At 46.0% G+C, this 20,327-nt stretch overlaps 1 protein-coding gene across 5 annotated transcripts in view; it reads left to right on the top strand.

Moving 5' to 3' along the window:
* SPECC1 (sperm antigen with calponin homology and coiled-coil domains 1) overlaps positions 1-20,327 on the top strand; it is a 1,365,024-nt gene that overhangs the window by 430,882 nt on the left and 913,815 nt on the right. For all 5 annotated transcript variants that reach the window (XM_078679993.1, XM_078679994.1, XM_078679997.1 and 2 more), the window contains one exon: positions 7,813-9,353. In XM_078679993.1, coding sequence (XP_078536119.1) covers positions 7,813-9,353 — 1,541 coding nt within the window. The remainder of the gene's footprint in view (positions 1-7,812; positions 9,354-20,327) is intronic.

Here is a 20,327-nt window from a genome sequence, read left to right as displayed (position 1 = left end):
TGTGTCCAGTCTTTTTGTTTTTTACCAGACCCTCAAGCTCTTTTTAATATGTGGGCCTCTGGAATATGAGAAGCAGCTGTTACAGTACCTTTCAGTAGAACCAAGGGGGGGTGGCCTGTCCCGTCCCTGGTCGTCCCCGGACGGCCACAGACGGCCTGCCCTCTGCCCGGGCTCCGCCCGGCGTTGCCGGCGCGCGTCCCGCGACGTGAAGGGAGCGTCCGGTTTATGTAGCGCCTCCGGGCACGCAGCGTCAGGCAGCAGGAAGTGGCCGGAAGTGGGCGCAGGGCTCCCTCGGAGCTGTAGTCTCCAGCCGCGGGCCGCGAGATGGAGCTGCGCGGCGCGACGCGACGAGACCACAGCGTGTGCCCCCCAGGTATGAGCGAGCGCCTTTCAGCAAGTGGATGCCCTGAGTGATGATAGCCCCCGCTCCACCGAGGGAGCGTCCGGTTAATGTAGCGCCTCCGGGCGCGCAGCGTCAGGCAGCAGGAAGTGGCCGGAAGTGGGCGCAGGGCTCCCTGGGAGCTGTAGTCTCCAGCCGCGGGCCGCGAGATGGAGCTGTGCGGCGCGACGAGACCACAGCCTGTGCCCCCCAGGTATGAGCGAGCGCCTTTCAGCAAGTGGATGCCCTGAGTGATGGTAGCCCCCGCTCCACCGAGGGAGCGTCCGGTTTATGTAGCGCCTCCGGGCACGCAGCGTCAGGCAGCAGGAAGTGGCCGGAAGTGGGCGCAGGGCTCCCTCGGAGCTGTAGTCTCCAGCCGCGGGCCGCGAGATGGAGCTGCGCGGCGCGACGAGACCACAGCGTGTGCCCCCCAGGTATGAGCGAGCGCCTTTCAGCAAGTGGATGCCCTGAGTGATGATAGCCCCCGCTCCACCGAGGGAGCGTCCGGTTAATGTAGCGCCTCCGGGCGCGCAGCGTCAGGCAGCAGGAAGTGGCCGGAAGTGGGCGCAGGGCTCCCTGGGAGCTGTAGTCTCCAGCCGCGGGCCGCGAGATGGAGCTGTGCGGCGCGACGAGACCACAGCCTGTGCCCCCCAGGTATGAGCGAGCGCCTTTCAGCAAGTGGATGCCCTGAGTGATGGTAGCCCCCGCTCCACCGAGGGAGCGTCCGGTTTATGTAGCGCCTCCGGGCGCGCAACGTCAGGCAGCAGGAAGTGGCCGGAAGTGGGCGCAGGGCTCCCTGGGAGCTGTAGTCTCCAGCCGCGGGCCGCGAGATGGAGCTGTGCGGCGCGGCGAGACCACAGCATGTGCCCCCCAGGTATGAGCGAGCGCCTTTCAGCAAGTGGATGCCCTGAGTGATGGTAGCCCCCGCTCCACCGAGGGAGCGTCCGGTTTATGTAGCGCCTCCGGGCGTGCAGCGTCAGGCAGCAGGAAGTGGCCGGAAGTGGGCGCAGGGCTCCCTGGGAGCTGTAGTCTCCAGCCGCGGGCCGCGAGATGGAGCTGTGCGGCGCGGCAAGACCACAGCGTGTGCCCCCCAGGTATGAGCGAGCGCCTTTCAGCAAGTGGATGCCCTGAGTGATGGTAGCCCCAAGTAGTACCAAGTAATCAAAAATACACATTAAATATAAATGTACTGAAAATATCATTACAATCAAATGTTCGACTGTACTTCTCTTAATGGTTTTTGGCTTCATAGGTTTGAGTGCCCCACTCGTTGACAGGTGAACCTTCTGACATGATCGGTGAACTAAACTTCAGGACGTCATTTAGGCGCCTCCAGGGTTGGCAGGTGCGACCCATGAAGCTTGCCTCCTGCTACCCTCCCACAGCTTGTGCGACCCCTGCCCTCAGAGGTTGCAAAATCAGTGCCTAGAATACACTGGCAGCTTTTCATAATGGGCGCTGGTTGGAATTTGCCTGGTTTCTGTCAATTTTTTTATTATACAAATAGTGAATAATAATTATTACTATTAGTATAATAAAAAGTGGAGTACATTAGCTGGAATAGGAAAATGTATGTTGTATGCATGCTTGCGGGCGAGAGTGTGTTACTATGTGTTAGCATGTGTGTGTGTGTGTGTGTGTGTGTGAGTCAAAGTAAAGGTCAAATGGCATACAATGTCACTTCAGCTACCCCAGACATTTTGGCGAATTGACGTCCATGAGCCCCTGTGTCACAGGAAGTGCCCCCAACCCCTTTAACGGGGCCCCATTGAGCCGAAGACCTGTGGATACCTTTGAGATATGGGAGACTCTGGGGGGAGGGCCTCATCACCTTCTGCAGGGGGCCGCGTCCTATTGCAGTACGCCACTGCAGTGGGTCGTAGGGACTGACCCCCTAAGTGGTTCTCCCCTGTTTTGAGTTATGTATAGAACCTTGCAGCTGGGTGGAAGATTACCGGAGTAGTTGGTGAGGAGAGGGCTAATGCTTGGAGTACACTTGATACTAGTACCTGGAGCGAGTGGTGGACATGAGCTGTCTCAGCGGGTGGGCTTGAGCACGTCCCTATGGTTTGAGGGTAGGAGGTGTTGGGGATGAGTTTTATAGACAGGAAGTCGGAATGGATTCTGAAAGTGAACTCAAGTTGATTGTGATATAGGCCATTTTGTTTAGATGTGTGGCATTATGTTTAATGCAACAAGGGGTGGTGATGGACAGAGTCTCTGAATTAAGCAGAGTACTCTCACCCAGTCAAGAGATCAGGGCTAGATCCAACACCGTTTTTTAGCTCATTGCACCATCCCAGTTTCAGAACCTGGCTGTATGCAAATTAGTCTGTCCCTGGCCCAGTGCATCATGGGAACAGGGCAGACCAGACTACAAAAGCCAATTCTTACACTGGGAAGGAAACAAGCTTCCGGGGACCGGTTTCTGCCATTTCAGGCGTCTTCGGCCCGGCTTGCTTGAATCCTGATGGTGCAATGAGCAAGGGACTCACATCTGAGTATACCCTTCCACGCTTAGGAACAGACTAATTTGCATACAGCCAGGTTCTGAAACTGGGATGGTGCAATGAGCTAAAAAACGGTGTTGGATCTAGCCCTGATCTCTTGACTGGGTGAGAGTATTCTGCTTAATTCAGAGACTCTGTCCCTCACCACCCCTTGTTGTAAATAATTTTGTCCACCCTAAGCGTGGAAGGGTATACTCAGACATGAGTCCCTTGCTCATTGCACCATCAGGATTCAAGCAAGCCGGGCCGAAGACGGCTGTAATGCCAGAAACCGGTCCCCGGAAGCTTGTTTCCTTCCCAGTGTAAGAATTGGCTTTTGTAGTTTGGTTTGCCCTGTTCCCATCATGCACTGGGACAGGAACAGACTAATTTGCATACAGCCAGGTTCTGAAACTGGGATGGTGCAATGAGCTAAAAAACGGTGTTGGATCTAGCCCTGATCTCTTGACTGGGTGAGAGTGTTCTGCTTAATTCAGAGACTCTGTCCCTCACCACCCCTTGTTGTAAATAATTTTGTCCACCCTAAGCGTGGAAGGGTATACTCAGACATGAGTCCCTTGCTCATTGCACCATCAGGATTCAAGCAAGCCGGGCCGAAGACGGCTGTAATGCCAGAAATCGGTCCCCGGAAGCTTGTTTCCTTCCCAGTGTAAGAATTGGCTTTTGTAGTTTGGTTTGCCCTGTTCCCATCATGCACTGGGACAGGAACAGACTAATTTGCATACAGCCAGGTTCTGAAACTGGGATGGTGCAATGAGCTAAAAAACGGTGTTGGATCTAGCCCTGATCTCTTGACTGGGTGAGAGTATTCTGCTTAATTCAGAGACTCCGTCCCTCACCACCCCTTGTTGTAAATAATTATGTTTAATGCAGCATTTAAATAATAGATATTGGGATAAGCCCCAATTGTTTATAGGTGAGGTGTAGGGTGCCGCTTCTTTCCGCTAGGTCCTAGTGGCTGGAAAATTGATTTGCGTGTTTTACGCAGGGCCCTATCGGTTGCAATGATGTATCCTAATGGTTCTAATTCACACCCATTTATGAACTAGCAACTATTTACAGGTAAAAAACAAAAGTACACTTGCTCATGTTTTGTTGCTTCTATAAGTTAAAACAAAACATGTTACATGATAATGATAATGTGCAAAATGGATGGGAATAGAATTTGCATGACTTATTTCCCATCAGTAACGCCAATAGATACAAAACACAGTGAGCACCGGGGGCCATATTAGAAAAAGTGCCATAGGGATGTAACAATGTGTGTGCCTGTGGCCCTAGAGCACTTTGCTATCACAGAAAGGGCCGCAGACACTTGCACGGACCCATCTGTAATTCAGATTGCACTGGCACACCTGTACCACTGGCATGATCTCGAGGGGGCATTCCCTTATTATTCTGGGAGTGTGGCACCATAAAAATAAGGAAATGCTTTGCCTTTGTGGCCGAGCTGTCAGGAGCAGCACTGACCGTGTAAAACAGAGATGGTGCAGTCAGTGCGCCCCTGAGGGTGCCCATTGAAAGGTGGCAAATGGGCCCTATTGACACCCAGGTATCAACCCGAGGCGGGTGCAGTCTCTCACTGCACCTACCTGATTGAGGGGGGCCCTTTCAAATGTGGACCTGCATTCTTATTTCTAGGTAAAAAATATTAAAATTTGCCTTTATTGTTTGTAGTAAAATATTTTAACATTTTGTGAAGAATAATTAACTTTAATAATTTCACTGTACTTTCCAATAGGGAAATCTCCATCACAGTGATGGCGATCTCCACCTTCATGGACAAAGTTACTAGCAGTAACTTTACCTTTCTAATTGTTGTTACAGAAGGCTCCACCCCCTGATTTTTGGCAGTGGAGACCCAAGTCTACACCTAGGTGTGACTCCACACTTTGGTGCTATTCACTATTTTCAAGTGTAGAGCACCCCCTAGGTGTAATAGTTAATATGCAAGTAAGTATGCATGTGTATATTTACCTTCGTAAGTATTTAGCGGGTGGGACTTTGGTGAACATGGTGCGAGGTAGGTTGATGTGGTTGGGGATGAACACTAGTGACTGAGGTGGTTGAGGAATGTTTGTGATGGGGAGTCTGATAGGGTTTTAAGGAGCTCGATATTGTATTGTATTGTAATTGCATTTATATAGTGCTTACTACCCTTGACGAGGCGTCAAAGAGCTTTTTCGGCGAGTAGCACGCTACTCCGGGACCCATGGAGAATTAGTGTTGTATTAGTATAGTGAAACATGCAAGTACATTTTAAGTGGTGGATAGGTTAGTCAGGTATTTGGATTTGGAATGATAGCAGAAGGATAGAGGACAAATGTTTGTATTTATATAGCGCTTGTTGACGCACGCTATTCAGGAAGCCTATAAAGGATTAGTGATGAATTAATATGGTGAAATATGAAGTAATTTCAGTGGTGGATATTAGTCAGTTACTTGGAGTGAGAAGAATAGCGGAGGGATAAAAGGGGAAGAAAGATTTGCATTCATATAGCACTTGTTCCCCTGATGGGTGTTGAAGCGCTTTTCTGGCGAGTAGCACGCCACTCCGGAACCCATAAAGGATTAGTGTTGAAAATTAGTATAGTATAAATATGAAGTAATTTGAGTAGTGGATATGTTATTCAGTTATTTGGGTAGTATATTAGTATAGTTGAATATGGAATTTGAGAAGTGAACATGTTAGTCTGCTAATTTTGATTGAAAAAGATAGTGGAGGGATAAAAGAGTGAAGGATTATTTAAAAAAAAGTTTTTTTAGGTCTTAGCAGTAGGAGGAGGCTTTTGGATGAGTAAAAAAGAGTTTTGGAGGTGAGGAGTCAGAGGGAAGAGTTTAGAAAGGTTTGTTTTAGGGGATCGGTATAGTAAAAAGAGGTGTCAGATGATGCAAGGAGGGGTAGAGGAGGAGAGAGTTTAGAAAGGTTTATTTTGGCGATCATAGTAGTGGTATGGGGTTTGGGATAAACGGGAGAGTGGGTGTAGAGGACGTATTGATAGATGTATAGGATAAGAGATAGGGTAGTGCATTGGAAGGAGTAGTGGAAAGAAGTTTGAGATGAGTCAGAAGGTTGGGCTAGAAGATATATTGAGCGGAGTATAGGCTGAGAAATGGGGTAGTGCATTGGAAATGCTAAATTAGAAGAACGTGATAAATATATAGATCCATAAGTACATTGAAAGTATATAGATACATAAAGGAGGTAAGTATATGTAGATTAAAGATATTGATAGAGGCACAGGATGAGAAATAGGGTAGTGCATTGGATATGCTTTTTCAGGAGAAAAGTAACAGACATACAGATCCAAGTACATGGAAGGTACATAGATGCACACACACAATGGAAGTAGGTACATGTAGACCAAAGATGATATTTATTTATTATTATTTTTTCTCTTAACATATTATTTTACATGTTTATACAAAGTAATACACAAAATTAGGTACATATCTATAGTGAAAACATTATTGTGGTGCATGCTGGTACATTACTCTACATAGTGTTGTGCGTGGTGTACATTTGGTGTGAATGTGTTGCTCTGTGGATGTGGCTGGTGTGGGCTGGGTATTGCTAAATGAGAAAAAGGGCATAATTTCTGACCCTAGTCCCAACCAGTCTCGAACAGGATCAAACAGGAATCTGCCCTTGTCCTCTCCACCCTCAACAGGCTCCTGCCCTTGTCCTCTATGCCCATAATAGGATCAAACAGGCAACTGCCCTTGTCCTCTCTGCCATTAGCCTCAACGCCCGGGCTGAGACGCCCTAAGCCTGGCCTCTTATAGCCCTATAATCGGGTGACCCCTTCAGTCAATGGGAACCCTAGCCCTAACACTATCCAATCACAACACTAGCCCTAAAATCTAGAACCAATAGGAGACCAGGACCGTACAGCCAATGTTAGCCCTAGTCCAAGCACCCAATAAGTTTAAAAACCCTGATCTCTACGTCCAATAAAGGCCCTAGCCCTACCAGTAGTCCCAACCCAAGTCCAAGCAACCAATGGCACAGGTAGTCCTAGTCCCTACTTCCAATAGAAAGCCTAAACCTACTCTTAGTCCCAAAACTAGTCGAGCAACCAATCGCACCAGAAGCCCTAGTCGCTACTTCCAATTAAAGATCTAACCCTACCCCTAGTCCCACCCTACTCCCAACAACCAATAACATAGGAAGCCCTAGTCCCTACTTCCAATAGAAATCCTAACCCTAGCCCCAACCCTACAATAATTGAATCACAGACCCAGTAACCAATAAGAACCCTCAAATACCCAACCAATGAGGACATCAACCCTAATCCAATAGAAACACCAGATACAACCACCAATCAGTGTACACATGTACCAACCACTAGTAGACCATATAATGTCCCAGACACCTCAGACGAGGTTTGCTGGCCAGGGAGTTGGAAGCTGCTTTTCCTGTTCAGAATCTCCTAGGAGACAGACAGGCTCAATCCACACTTTGGACTACTGCAGGTAAAGGCCTCACTAACTTGAAATCTAACAATACTGTTTGAATAACACTTTACTCCCTCTGCTGGCCAAAAAACGAAGTGCACAGGCCCTAGTAAACACAGTTTAAACAGCTCACAGAAGCACCCTCTGATATAGATTAGTTGCTGTATTGTCTGTACTGCAGCGCTTCCAGTGTGTTAGCCTTGTCGGTGGGGAGGCGGGGGGAGTGAGGGCTGTCACTTATTGAGGATATCTCTCATGGGTTTCTTAGGTTATGACATTAGGATAGTCTCAGCGATATTTGAGCCGTTTTCATAACATTTGTTTAAAGCGGAGTCTGTTAACCTATTTATCACTTATTTGGAGTTTAGAGCTGGTAGAAACGCCTCAGTGGTTGGAGGTAAGGTATGCCTTGATTGACTGATGGTGTGCCCTAGGTATTCATGTTTATTTACTTTTTTTCTACAGGATCTGCCTCTGTCCCTAGGCGCACCGGGATCCCAGCTCCACGGGACCTTCCTGTTACTGTGACACGAGAGCGAGCGGCACTGCGCAGTCCAGCAGCCAATGCCAAGAAGCCTCCATCCAGTCCAATCTCATCAAGCACTCCCGTGAAGCACCTTCGTGCTACCACAAGGCAAAAACAAGAGAATGACGCCAGTGACAAGACAGTCCTGGAGTCTCAGGTCAAGGAGCTCTTGGCCGAAGCGAAAACAAAAGATTTTGAAATTAGCAAACTCCGCAGTGAGCTCAAGAAGTTCAAAAATGAGGGCTCCCCTAGTCCTGAGGTACCAAATGCTATTAGTCAAAATGCCGAAGGGGAGTCGATATCAACTAGTGACCCAGAGTTGTTAATAAGGACTCTAAAAGAGCAAAATCAGAACTTTCAGTTTGAATTATCCATCCTCAAGTCAGAAAACCAAATGCTTAAAGAGAGACTCATCTCTCTAGAGCCATCCCCGGTTTCAGAAATGTCCACAAGCAATGACACAGACAGCAGCCTCCCCACCTTGTCCCCACAGGGCCCAAGTCTGATAAAAAGTCCCTCGTCTGCGTCCGAGGATTACAGACCACCTAGAAGAGATGGGCTGCAGACCTCTGGCTCCAGCAGCAGTGATGTCACTAAAGCATCTCTTTCTCCTGATGCATCAGACTTTGAGCATATTGACGAGGTCCCTTCTAGACCACTATTATCACACAACAATCCCTTAAAGAGCACCAGATGCTCCACCGGTGGCAGCTCCTCGAATAACATTAGTGAGATTTCTGTGGCTTCATTGACTGAGAAGATTCAGAAAATGGAAGAAAGCCACCACAGTACCTCAGAAGAGCTCCAGGCCACTCTACAGGAACTGTCCGATCAACAACAGATGGTCCAAGAGCTGAGCGCAGAAAGCGAGAAACTAGCAGAGGAAAAGACATTACTGGAGAAATCCTTCCACCAGCAGCGGGACCGAGCAGAACAACTCCGCCAAGACAACGAGAGGCTTACCTCCCGATTGAAGGAACAAGAGGCAGATATGAAAAGCAGGATTCTGGAGCTGGATCAGAAATACTCTGAGTTGGTGGAAAAGTCACGGTTTGAAAGGGAGAAGCTCCTTGGCATCCAGCAGCAGCTGACTAGCAGCTTGCGGAGCTTGGAAAAGGATCATCAGGATGGTCCAGAAGTCATAAAAGGTCTGCGGGAGGACACAGAGAGGCTGCAGAAGCTCCTGGACTCTGAAGAACAGAAAACCAGCAGCTTAGCAAAGACTCTTGCAGACTGCCAGGGTACTATGGAAGGACTGAAGCTCGAGAACAACTCTCTGAAGGCCAAATTGTTCTGTGAAAAACAGAAGACCCCAAGCATCAATGCCTCAGAGAACCACAAGGACAATTCTGACATCCGGGAGTTGTTAAAAAATGCCCTTCTAGAGAAAGAACAACTCGAGATTGCCTGCACAGAGCTTAAACAGGAGCTTTTGAAGGCCAACAGTGAAGTCAAACGTCTTGAAGGTCAACTAACTAAGGTCAGTCAATTGCTTCTTGTGTTATGGATATGCACAGTATATTTACTTGTTTAAAACGATGCAAGAAAGCTTATTAGGTGTTACCAGTCTATAGTTAATGTTTGATCTTGTCTAAAACTTTTAAGACCCACCTTGTTCCCATTTCACACAATTTTTGAGAAACATTTGATGTTTGATGTCCTATAACTTCCAGCGTTTAAGCCATATCACTGCACACCTTTTAAGGCAATGTATGTGCTAAAGTTGTTTTGTGTAGTAAAAACAAATCTATTTCCTCCTTTATCGTTCCTCAAACTTGTCGGGCCTTGTGTGGACAATGCCATGCATGGTTCTTATCTTTATCATGTTCAGGAAAGTGTTTTAAAACTCTTATGTGCATCAGAGGTTTTCAGCTCAAGTCCTTGGTATAATTTGGCACAGTCTTCAATTAACTTAACGTCTTCTGCATTCCTGATGAGCGGGAAACTTCATTTACTACGAAGTCTTTACCACGAATGACTTTTAGTACGATTCACTTACCCCGCAAACGTCTTTTCAACGCGGGTGCATTCCACGATCGTCATCACCACGCAACGTTCTTTCCTTCCAGTCTTCGTTCTCTCGTCCTGCTCCTTCATAATTAATAAAAAGGGAATTATAAAAAAACAAGGGGGGCTGAGGGGGATCGGGGGGACTCCCCCCCCCAAAAAATAACAAGCTGATTAAAAAAAAAAAAAAAAAACAGACAAAAAAAATATTAAGTGCCTCTGACGATCATGAAAAGAGCCTCCCCAGCGACGTGACATGTACGTCATTATAGTAGTCCTATCGCAATTTTTTCTAAACTTTTTTGACGCTCGTTTCCGTGAAGGGCAGTGGAGAGGTGAGATAAGGATAAAATGTTTATACATAAAAAATTAAACATAAAGCGCATTGTAATTTAAAAATGTTTTAATAAAAATGTAATCTGTAGTATTGTTTTTTAATAAATATCGATATTTTGCTTTGTTAGGCAGTTTTGAGATAATTTTTAGTAGCCTATCAGTATCATTATGTAAATTTAGAAGGGACGTAAGAGGTTAGTTAACGTAATTTTTTTGCGGAGTAGAATCATGCGTTATGAATTGCTGCGTGGTAAAGACACATGCGAAGTAAAATTCGCGTGGTAAAGCCATGCGTGGTACAGGTAAGCGTTGTAAAATCATATATTCCTGCTGAGCTGCAGCAGAAATATTAAGCTGCTGCAGAAGTACTAAGCTAAAGCTCAGAATCTAAAAAGAGCTCCCGCCCAAAGAGGGACTGGCAATCAGAAGTATTAACATCAACAGTGTATTTGGGGGTTTTCCCTTTAAGTGTTCACAGCGTGTCGTTTGGTTGTATGTGCCTGAAGGTTCTATTGTTGTCGAGGGAGCCATTCGTATTTTGAAGACTTGCTGAGCAGCAGTTAATCTTAGAGTCTCTCGTCTTTACTGCTTTGCGGGCTTTTCTTCTTTGCCTACTTGAAGTTCAATACACCTATACTTCAGCATCTATTCCAGTTCTTCTGTTTTCTTGGAATACCACATTTTATTTGCGATGAGCAAGGGGGAGTACTTAACGTGCTTAATCAATCAATCAAAGCATTTGTATAGCGCGCTACTCACCCGGAGGGTCTCAAGGCGCTTGGGGAGGGGGGGTCCGCTACTGCTCGAACAGCCAGGTCTTGAGCTGCTTCCTGAAGGCGAGGTGGTCCTGGGTCCGGCGGAGATGGGTCGGGAGGGAGTTCCAGGTCTTGGCGGCGAGGTAGGAGAAGGACCTTCCCCCTGTGGTGGCTCTTCGGATGTGGGGGACGGCGGCGAGGGCGTGGCCGGTCGATCGAAGCTGGCGTTTGGGAGCGTAGAAATTGAGGCGGCTGTTGAGGTATCCTGGGCCTTGGTTTTGCAGGGCTTTGTGTGGGTGGGTGAGGAGACGGAAGGTGATTCTCTTGTTGACCGGGAGCCAGTGCAGGTCTCCCAGGTGTCTGGAGATGTGGTTGCGACGGGGGATGTCCAGGATGAGTCTTGCTGAGGCGTTCTGGATCCGCTGGAGTCTCTTCTGGAGTTTGGCGGTGGTTCCGGCGTAGAGGGAGTTGCCGTAGTCCAGTTGGCTGGTGACGAGGGCCTGGGTGACCGTCTTCCTGGTCTCGGTGGGGATCCACCGGAAGATCTTGCGTAGCATGCGTAGGATGTTGAAGCACGACAAGGAGACGGCGTTGACTTGTCTGGTCATGGAGAGGGAGGAGTCCAGGATGAAGCCCAGGTTGCGTGCGTGGTCTGTTGGTTTGGGTGCGCTGCCTAGGGCGGGGGGCCACCAGGAGTCGTCCCAGGCGGAGGGTGAGGATCCCAGGATGAGGACTTCCGTCTTGTCCGAGTTCAGTTTCAGGCGGCTGTTCTTCATCCATTCGGCTACCTCTTTCATCCCTTCGTGTAGGTTGGCTCTGGCGGTGGCGGGGTCGTTGGTGAGGGAGAGGATCAGCTGGGTGTCGTCGGCGTAGGAGATGATGTTGAGGTTGTGCTGGCATGCGATGGCTGCGAGGGGACTCATGTAGACGTTGAAGAGGGTTGGGCTGAGCGAGGAGCCTTGATGAACGCCGCAGATGACTTCGGTGGCTTCTGATCTGAACGGGGGGAGGCGGACTCTCTGTGTCCTTCCGGAGAGGAAGGAGATGGTCCACTCCAGTGCCTTCTCCTGGATTCCGACGTTGCTGAGGCGCTGTACTAGGGTCCGGTGGCAGACAGTGTCGAAGGCCGCGGAGAGGTCTAGGAGGATGAGGGCCGCTGTTTCTCCGTTGTCGAGCAGAACTCGGATGTCATCGGTGGCTGCGATCAGGGCGGCCTCGGTGCTGTGGTTTGCCCGGAAGCCAGACTGCGAGAGGTCGAGGGAACGTTCATCTCGAGGAAGGCGGCCAGCTGCTTGTTGACGGTCTTCTCGATGACTTTAGCGGGGAACGGGAGCAGTGAGATGGGTCGGTAGTTCTTGAGGTCAGAGGGGTCGGCTGATGGCTTCTTTAGTAGGGCGCTGAGTTCGGCGTGCTTCCAGTTCTCCGGGAAGGTGGCGGTGTTGAAGGAGGTGTTGATGATGTACCGCAGGTGGGGTGCGATGACAGCGTCGGCCTTGTTGAAGACGTGGTGAGGGCAAGGGTCGGTCGGAGATCCGGAGTGGATGGAGTTAATCGTGCGGACGGTGTCTTCGGTGCTGATTGGGGTCCAGGCGCGGAGGGTGGTGGTGGGGGGCGGTGGTTCGGTCGTGGCGTGCGTCAGATGAGTGCTGAAGTTGTTGTGTATGTCCGCGATCTTGTTGTGGAAGTAGGAGGCGAGGGAGTTGCAGAGGTCTTGCGAAGGGGTGATGTCGTTGTTTCCGGCGTTGGGGTTGGAGAGCTCTTTAACGATGTTGAAGAGTTCCTTGCTGTTGTGTGCGTTGTTGTCCAGTCGTTCCTTGAAAGCAGTTTTCTTGGTGGTGTGGATCAGTTGGTGGTGTTTTCGGGTGGCGAGCTTGAGGGCAGTCATGTTGTCCGGTGTTGGGTCTCTGCGCCAGGCTTTCTCAAGGGCTCTGCAGTTCTTCTTCGAGTTCTTGAGTTCGTCGGTGAACCATGGGGCTTTCTTGCTGCCGGGTCTGCTAGGCGGGGTCCTCAGAGGGGCGAGGTCGTCTGCGCAGTCGCTGATCCACTTCGTGAGGTTGGTGGCCGCTTGGCTGGGGTTCGTTGCGCTGGTGGGTGGGTTCTTGCTCAGGGAAGTTGTGAGCTGGTCGGCTGTGATCTTGTCTGGTTTCAGACAATGGCAGTCATTTTGTTTCTAGAAAAATGTTGAACTTTTTACATTACTATGGAATCAAATATGGGCTGGTAGAGAAGTCTAATCTTTTTTTAAAGAAGGTATACAAAGAGCATTAACATCAAGATGGATGTTCGTAAATATCTAAGAGAAACAATATGTAGTTATTTGAACACACCTCATTCGGTTACAGGTTTTTCTGCATTTTCTTCTACTCAAGGGGCGAGAAGCGAGAACCTGTCTTGCACCTGTGTGGTATGACAAAAATTGTAATGGTCGGGACATTGAAAAAGTAAAGAGGAAACCCTCTCTTATAGATGAGTGTGAGGGAGCATGTCCAGAGTAGATACAAGTTAAAGATTGATGAGTTGCCTTCTGGAAAGTTAAACTTTGAAATTGGTAACTGGGTTTTCATTAAAAAACCACACAGAGCACGCACAGGAGAATCTAATTTGTCATCACCTGTGCAAGTTGTGCGAGTGTTTCACACAGCATTGCAATTAAACGAGCAAGGGTGGCAGAACAAAAGGTGCAGTAGTAGAGGTATAGGCTTTTCAAAAGAATTTGATTGATGGTAATAAAAAAAATATTGTAGAAGAGATGATGATTCAGTGTGGGATTTGCGTTCTGGTGGAACTTCTACCTGCCCTACTGACAATTTGATGTCAACTTAGGAAATGAATGTGCTATAAATGCGGATCATCCTTTCCTGTATCTCCTAATGTTGTATCAGATGAAACTGGTGGAGGAACAGGAGTGAACGATGCAGAAACATCGCAAATTGTTACTTCTAAAAGGAAAATTGTTGTGCCTGTAAAATATAAGGATTATTCGTTGCATTAAGTTTGTTATTATATTTTGTGTTTTTAGCTTTTGTGGAAGTTGAGATGGTGTATTGGGGTTTACCCTTTAAGTGTTCACACTATGTGTCATTTGGTTCTATGCTCTTGAAGGTTTTATTGTTATTCAGAGAGTCATTCTGGTTTTGAAGACTTGCTGAGCAGCAGTTAATCTTCGAGCATCTAGTCTTTAATAAATACTTTCTGGGCTTGTCGTCTTTGCCTACTTGAAGATCAATAAACGTATCCTTCAGCATCTACTCTGAGTCTCCTGTGTTGGATCACCAGAGTTCCTCTTTGTTTGGTAGTACTAGTGACTCCTTAAAGGCGAGACCGAGAATGGCTAGTGAGAAGGACTTAATGTTCTCTTTTCAAGGGTGAAGGTTTCAATATTGAATAGTGATTGGATTTATGTATCTCGGACAAGGCATTGAAGGATTTTACTTCAGTACTAAGGTTAGGTCTTAATTTAGTTTGTGATGTGTACCTACACCAATGTGTCGTTGTGTATTTAGGCATGGGATTGAAATTGTTTTAGAGGGGTGCAGATTGTTTTAGAGGGGTGAATTTAGCCATTTTTTAGGCTTTCAGAAACTGTGTAGATTCAAGATAATATTGCATGTCTTTGTCTGAAGGATAAATCAGAATATTTGTTAACACATTGCTGGGGTAGTTTTGTTGTTTGTTCTTGATGGGAAGTAATTGTAAGTGAGTGGCAAACCTAAAAATTGTCCTGCCTAATGCTACCCAGTGTTTTCTTCTTAAAGGGGGTCTACTTTGTGAAACAATGTATTTGTCCAAGGGCTCTGCAGGCAGACTGTGGTTGTTTTCCACATTGCCATCAAGTACCTCAAGTCAGGTTTGAACTACACTCCTAGCTTTGCATTCACGTACTCTTCTTGTTACAAAACAGGGTAGTACTATTGTAATCAAAGATACGGGGTAGTCATTGTCTATTAGTCCATTAAGTATATTTATTTATAAGTATAGAAAGATGGTAAGTCCAATCAATACATCAGTATTAGTTTATATGAACATCTAAGTATATGCCCAGGTATTTGCTATTTGCCCCACCAGGAGCAAGGTCCTCTCTGCTCAGCCCATCTCACCAACTGATCTTGCCACATACAAAACCACCCTAACATTCTATATGACATCATAGCAGGCTGAGCAGGCAATGCAGAGAGACACCATAGAGGGATTGCATCCAGTAGAGTAAGACTACAACACATCTCCCCCATTATAATAATGGAAAACAAAGAGAGAGAGTGTGAAACTGTAGGACACATGTGAAGCATAAGAAGGAATAACAGTTAAACGTAAGGTAATAATATAGTGGAACAAAATAGTGTAGTGGAACAATAAAAGAGAGGAAAAATGCTTGAATTAAAATATACCATACAACTCATCCTTCTCCTTTGATAACGCACATACACTCATCCTTCCCCCTTACTCAACAATGCATTGAGGTGGCAAAATGCACAAGACAGAAAGGAGGATGCACTACTAAAACAAATAGAACACTCTATTCTCAGATAAGATAAGGAAAAACAAGGAATGCTAGACAAAAGATATAATCAAAAAACTAAAAACAACGGCGTTATTAAAAGGCAACACACCACATGTTGTAAATAAACGCCATATGACAGGTCCAACACCCATAGAAAGGTAACAGTAAAACAAAAACTGTTAAATTTTGGGTACTAAAATTCACGGCAAACGTGACACGGTCATCCTAAAACATAACAAACATGTCATGCCAACTATAATTGGAAAAATAACAACTCAAACAAACATACTCCGAGCTATATCAGCCCAAAGGTAACCCACCCTGGGCACTCCTTCACCCGAAGGACAACAAAATAAGGGAAAAGAAACAATTCCAAGTTATTCTAAATTTTGGGGATTGTAACACCCAAAGGAAACAAAATTTGAAAATCGCCATGCCCATGGCAAACATCAGATAGATTTCTTTCAACCTAGAGCAAACATATTTAGGGAAAACTGAACCCTAGGAAAACCAAATGTGGAAACAAAAGACCCACGACATGCTAAATTAAGGAAAACTTTAAATTTTGTGACACACATGTTCAACTGGATGAGGGACACTCCACTAAAGTCAAAAGATACAGCACAAACACTTAACATCCACAACTCCAGGAAGCAAAAACAAACTACATTTGACCAGCAAATTAAGAATGTCTCATGTTCCATTGAGCTGTCAACAAAAAGGAATGTTGTGAATACGGGAAGATTCGCGACTTCCTCCACGAAAACAACAACATTACTATCAACGTCACAACAAACATATATCTGCAACATGACTCCATCCAGATATTAAAATTACATGGTAAATAGAACATAACAAATTAAAACAATAAACGTGGTCACCGTAGTCTAAGATGAGCGATACCTCACCCGAAAGTCCAGTCCAATGAAGATGAGTGATACCTCACCCGAAAGTCCAGTCAGCAAAACAGAAAATCAAATCCATGGAAGTCTAATTCACTATTCATTTATCTAAAATTAAAATGTTGCAGGTAAAATCCAGCGTAGGTAGAGAATTGCGCCACAAGCAGCATCATCAACACGGGAAGTGTAGAATCATCATGAAATCCTCATTAGCGCTTGTAAATCTGGATTTGCGCATGTAAAACAAGTTTGCCACAACTATAATAGAGTTAGCCTTCACGTAAATGAGATGCGCTTGCGATGTATCTGCTAGTCAAGCTTGGATGTGAAACGTCGTGAACTGAGGATGACAAAAGGAATCCATCCCAACGTCCCAAAATGGCCGCCATAGCGTCGTTGAGCGTCGCTTTATATAGGAAATGGGTCTCGTTTTTACCCATGAATCCCCATCACTAACACTCTGATGAACCGCAAAGACGTCATCAGATGGATTCTAACAGGGGAAGGAGGAGAAGCTCCGCTGACCAACCGTCACCGACTCGAGAGAAGGTGAGTTGGTGGACTTGAAAGAAACGCTGGCCCAATATTACGATACAAAGTCTATTCCAATGTCAGGACGCCACAATCACTGATGCGTATACGTTTGCAAGGTGTAAAATCTCTCTACCGGCAATGAAAGTCAAGAAACCCAAATCTTTGTGGAGGCATATGAAGTCAGCTCACATAGCGCTACGCTCCCACAGCGCTTCAGCTCACACAGCGCTACGCTCCCACAGCGCTTCTGCTCACACAGCGCTACTCTCCCACAGCGCTTCAGCTCACACAGTGCTACGTTTCCACAGCGCTTCATGTCATACGGCGCTGCTGTATACTTAGAATTAATCACTTCATGCGCCGTTTTAATTTGCTGCGTGTTTTTTCCAAGTCAGTAAACATCAGTTTACTTTCCAAAAGGGTAAACATTTGCTGCAGTTAAGACTTCCCAAATAAAAACGATGTTGCGCTTACCCTGTCTGCTTTGAAGATCACTGGCACTTCCACGTTGGGCCGACCGGTCTTTGGTCACTGGTGGGGCATGTGGAGAGCCAGTTTGCTTCTACTTTGCGCGTTACTTCTTTTCTTATGTTTCTATATTTTTGTTGTTTCAGCTTCTTTTTCCTGTGATTCTCCAGTTCCATATGTTCAAGTTCAATCAATGTAGATCGCGTAGGTTCTCCTCGTCGTCGCCAGTATTGTAATCAAAGATACGGGGTAGTCATTGTCTATTAGTCCATTAAGTATATTTATTTATAAGTATAGAAAGATGGTAAGTCCAATCAATACATCAGTATTAGTTTATATGAACATCTAAGTATATGCCCAGGTATTTGCTATTTGCCCCACCAGGAGCAAGGTCCTCTCTGCTCAGCCCATCTCACCAACTGATCTTGCCACATACAAAACCACCCTAACATTCTATATGACATCATAGCAGGCTGAGCAGGCAATGCAGAGAGACACCATAGAGGGATTGCATCCAGTAGAGTAAGACTACAACAAGTACTAGTACTAGAAAGAAACTAAAATTAAAAACTTTGTCAAGATGAGGCATCCAACCCTACTCATGGACACATTCAGATTTCTGAATTTCAGTGGACATCCCTCTTTGGTAGCCTCGTACCTCTCCACTCCAAAACCCGTGAGCTAAGCTAAGTAACCCGGCTCAACCCACCCTTTAACCCAGTAAACTAAAATGCTCTTTTGGAAGCGTTTCGCATTTGCAGACTGCTAAACAGTTCCACAGATCTATGGTCAGGGTTGCTTCAGTGTGGAGGGTTTCCACTTTCTCGTGAGTTAATGAAAACACAGCTGCACAAATGTCAAAGATACATTCTTAATGACTGAAGAAGAATGGCAGTAGCAACAGCAAATCTTCCAAGCGACCTATTGTGACCTATCAGAGGGTGCATCTTAAAATATTATTCTCTTATAAGCCTCTGATCTGCAGCTGCAAGCTGCACTACTCAACGGCTGGTGCTGGAGTTGGGCGCACCAGTATTCACTTAACGTAACATTGATAGAGGTGCAATTTCCTACTGTCTGCCATTGGTTTGTAGCATTACTAATTGCTTTATGATGTGTTTAATTTCTTAGTACAGATTCTGCTTGTATTCTTCTTGTAAGCAAAGAACATGAAAGAGAAAGTCATCAAGGGTGCAAGCAGTTTGTGTGAAAGGTGATATTTGACTATGCACTCTAAGGATAAAGTCCCGCCCCTTCCATACTTTGCAAGAATACGGAAAGCCTTCTCTGAGATCCCTCAACTTATAAAGAAACTCTGTGTCTGGCCTCATACCGCTGTCTGGTCATGGAACTCCTTAGTGACCTGCAATATCTGTCTAAAGTACAACAGAGGATATTTTATCCCATATATAGTATTTGGTAACAGCGGATCTAGTGTGGCTAACTTAGGAGGAGGTGTTGATTGCCTTCCCCAAGGGGAGAGCAAAGGATGGGGGTGTGAGAGAGTCTGAAACAACTACTGCAGTATTACTGATGTGTTTGAATTGCAGTGCTTAGAATCTTGTACAATATTTTTGCAACGGGGCTGCCGGTTGTAGGCAGTCCCAGAATGGTACCGCAACGAATTTGAGGAAGAGTTGCATGCTTCAGGTTTGTTGTAGTAATTGATAGATGCTACGGATGCCTGGTGGTTTACTTAAATAAATGATGCTTGAGAGGTCACATTGATTATGTGAGCTGGTAGTGACGGTTTGAAGACAATCTGGCTTCATGGTCTAAGCAAGTTGCCTTCGGCATGTTTTATTCCTCTTATTATTATCTATGTGTATGTTCCCGCAGTATTATGCTTCCGTAGTGTATACTGGAAGCTGCCAAGTTGTCAGGAATTGTTTATAAGTTGACAGAGCAGCATACAGCTGAGTTTTCTTCCATGTTTCCTCAGCTTTTCAATGGTTTTAAATGGACTTTGATTGTCGTGGAGCCTTAAAAAGATTCTTCTACAACATTTTCGGGCCATCTTATCCTGACTTATCCTCCGTGTGCCCTGTGACGGAATCTGCACTTCACTGGTTCCTCCTAAAATCTGTAAAGACTCGTCATGCCTTAGACAGGAGTGATGGTATGCAGCTAACACTAGTGATATTTCAGTAATCCCAGAAAGCCAAACTTCGCGCCCTTGAATATAAGGCAATCTCTAATTAGATCTAGCTCGTACTGTTGCTTACATGAAAGCTCCATCTCACTGAAAAAAAACCACAAGCAAAATCTAAAAGTCTCCATGAATTATTAAACGTATTGAATTTCTTTACTCAAATAAATGATCAAACTAGGTAAAATCTCCCTCAAATATTTCTACCAAACCAATTTGGTCTGAACCCTGCAACTCTTGACCACTATATTCCAGGTGGCTACCTCAATTACCTGCTTGTCAATTGTGTTGTTGTCATTGCAACTTACATCCTTATACTCCTTCACTGCACTTCATCTTATGAAGTACACAGTTTTCTCAGCTTAATGAATGCATCGGTATTTTTATAAATTTCATGTAGAGAAATGGACAGTTTGGGCAGTTATTTCGAGTGTTTACTTGAAGATAGCTTCCCACAGAGAGTTTATTCCCCAAAATAAATCTGGGCAGTTCTGAACACGAATACAGTATGGAAGGATGGAGACCCTGAAATCATGCTGACATATCATTTAGCAGTACAAATAGAGCTTTGAACACAGTGCCTAATTTGTAAGGATGTACGTGCCTGGGCCCAGAGATTGGTTCAGAAGCCTGCGGCTGGTGCTGTCGAAGGTCGGGGTGTCGAATACCAAGGATGTGTAGTCTTGATTCCACCTCATGCCTCTTTAATCCCCCTCAAGACACTCTAAGCCTCTTTTATTCTCTTGCAGGTTCTTTACATCCCTGCTTTCCCTTTTGTGGCTGTTTTATCCATCTTCCTCAACTA

The sequence above is a fragment of the Lissotriton helveticus genome, chromosome 3_1 (genome assembly GCF_964261635.1).
Source record: "Lissotriton helveticus chromosome 3_1, aLisHel1.1, whole genome shotgun sequence".
Classification (NCBI taxonomy): Eukaryota; Metazoa; Chordata; class Amphibia; order Caudata; family Salamandridae; genus Lissotriton; species Lissotriton helveticus.
Note: the sequence above shows the minus strand (reverse complement) of the source record. Positions and strands in the feature narration are given on the sequence as shown.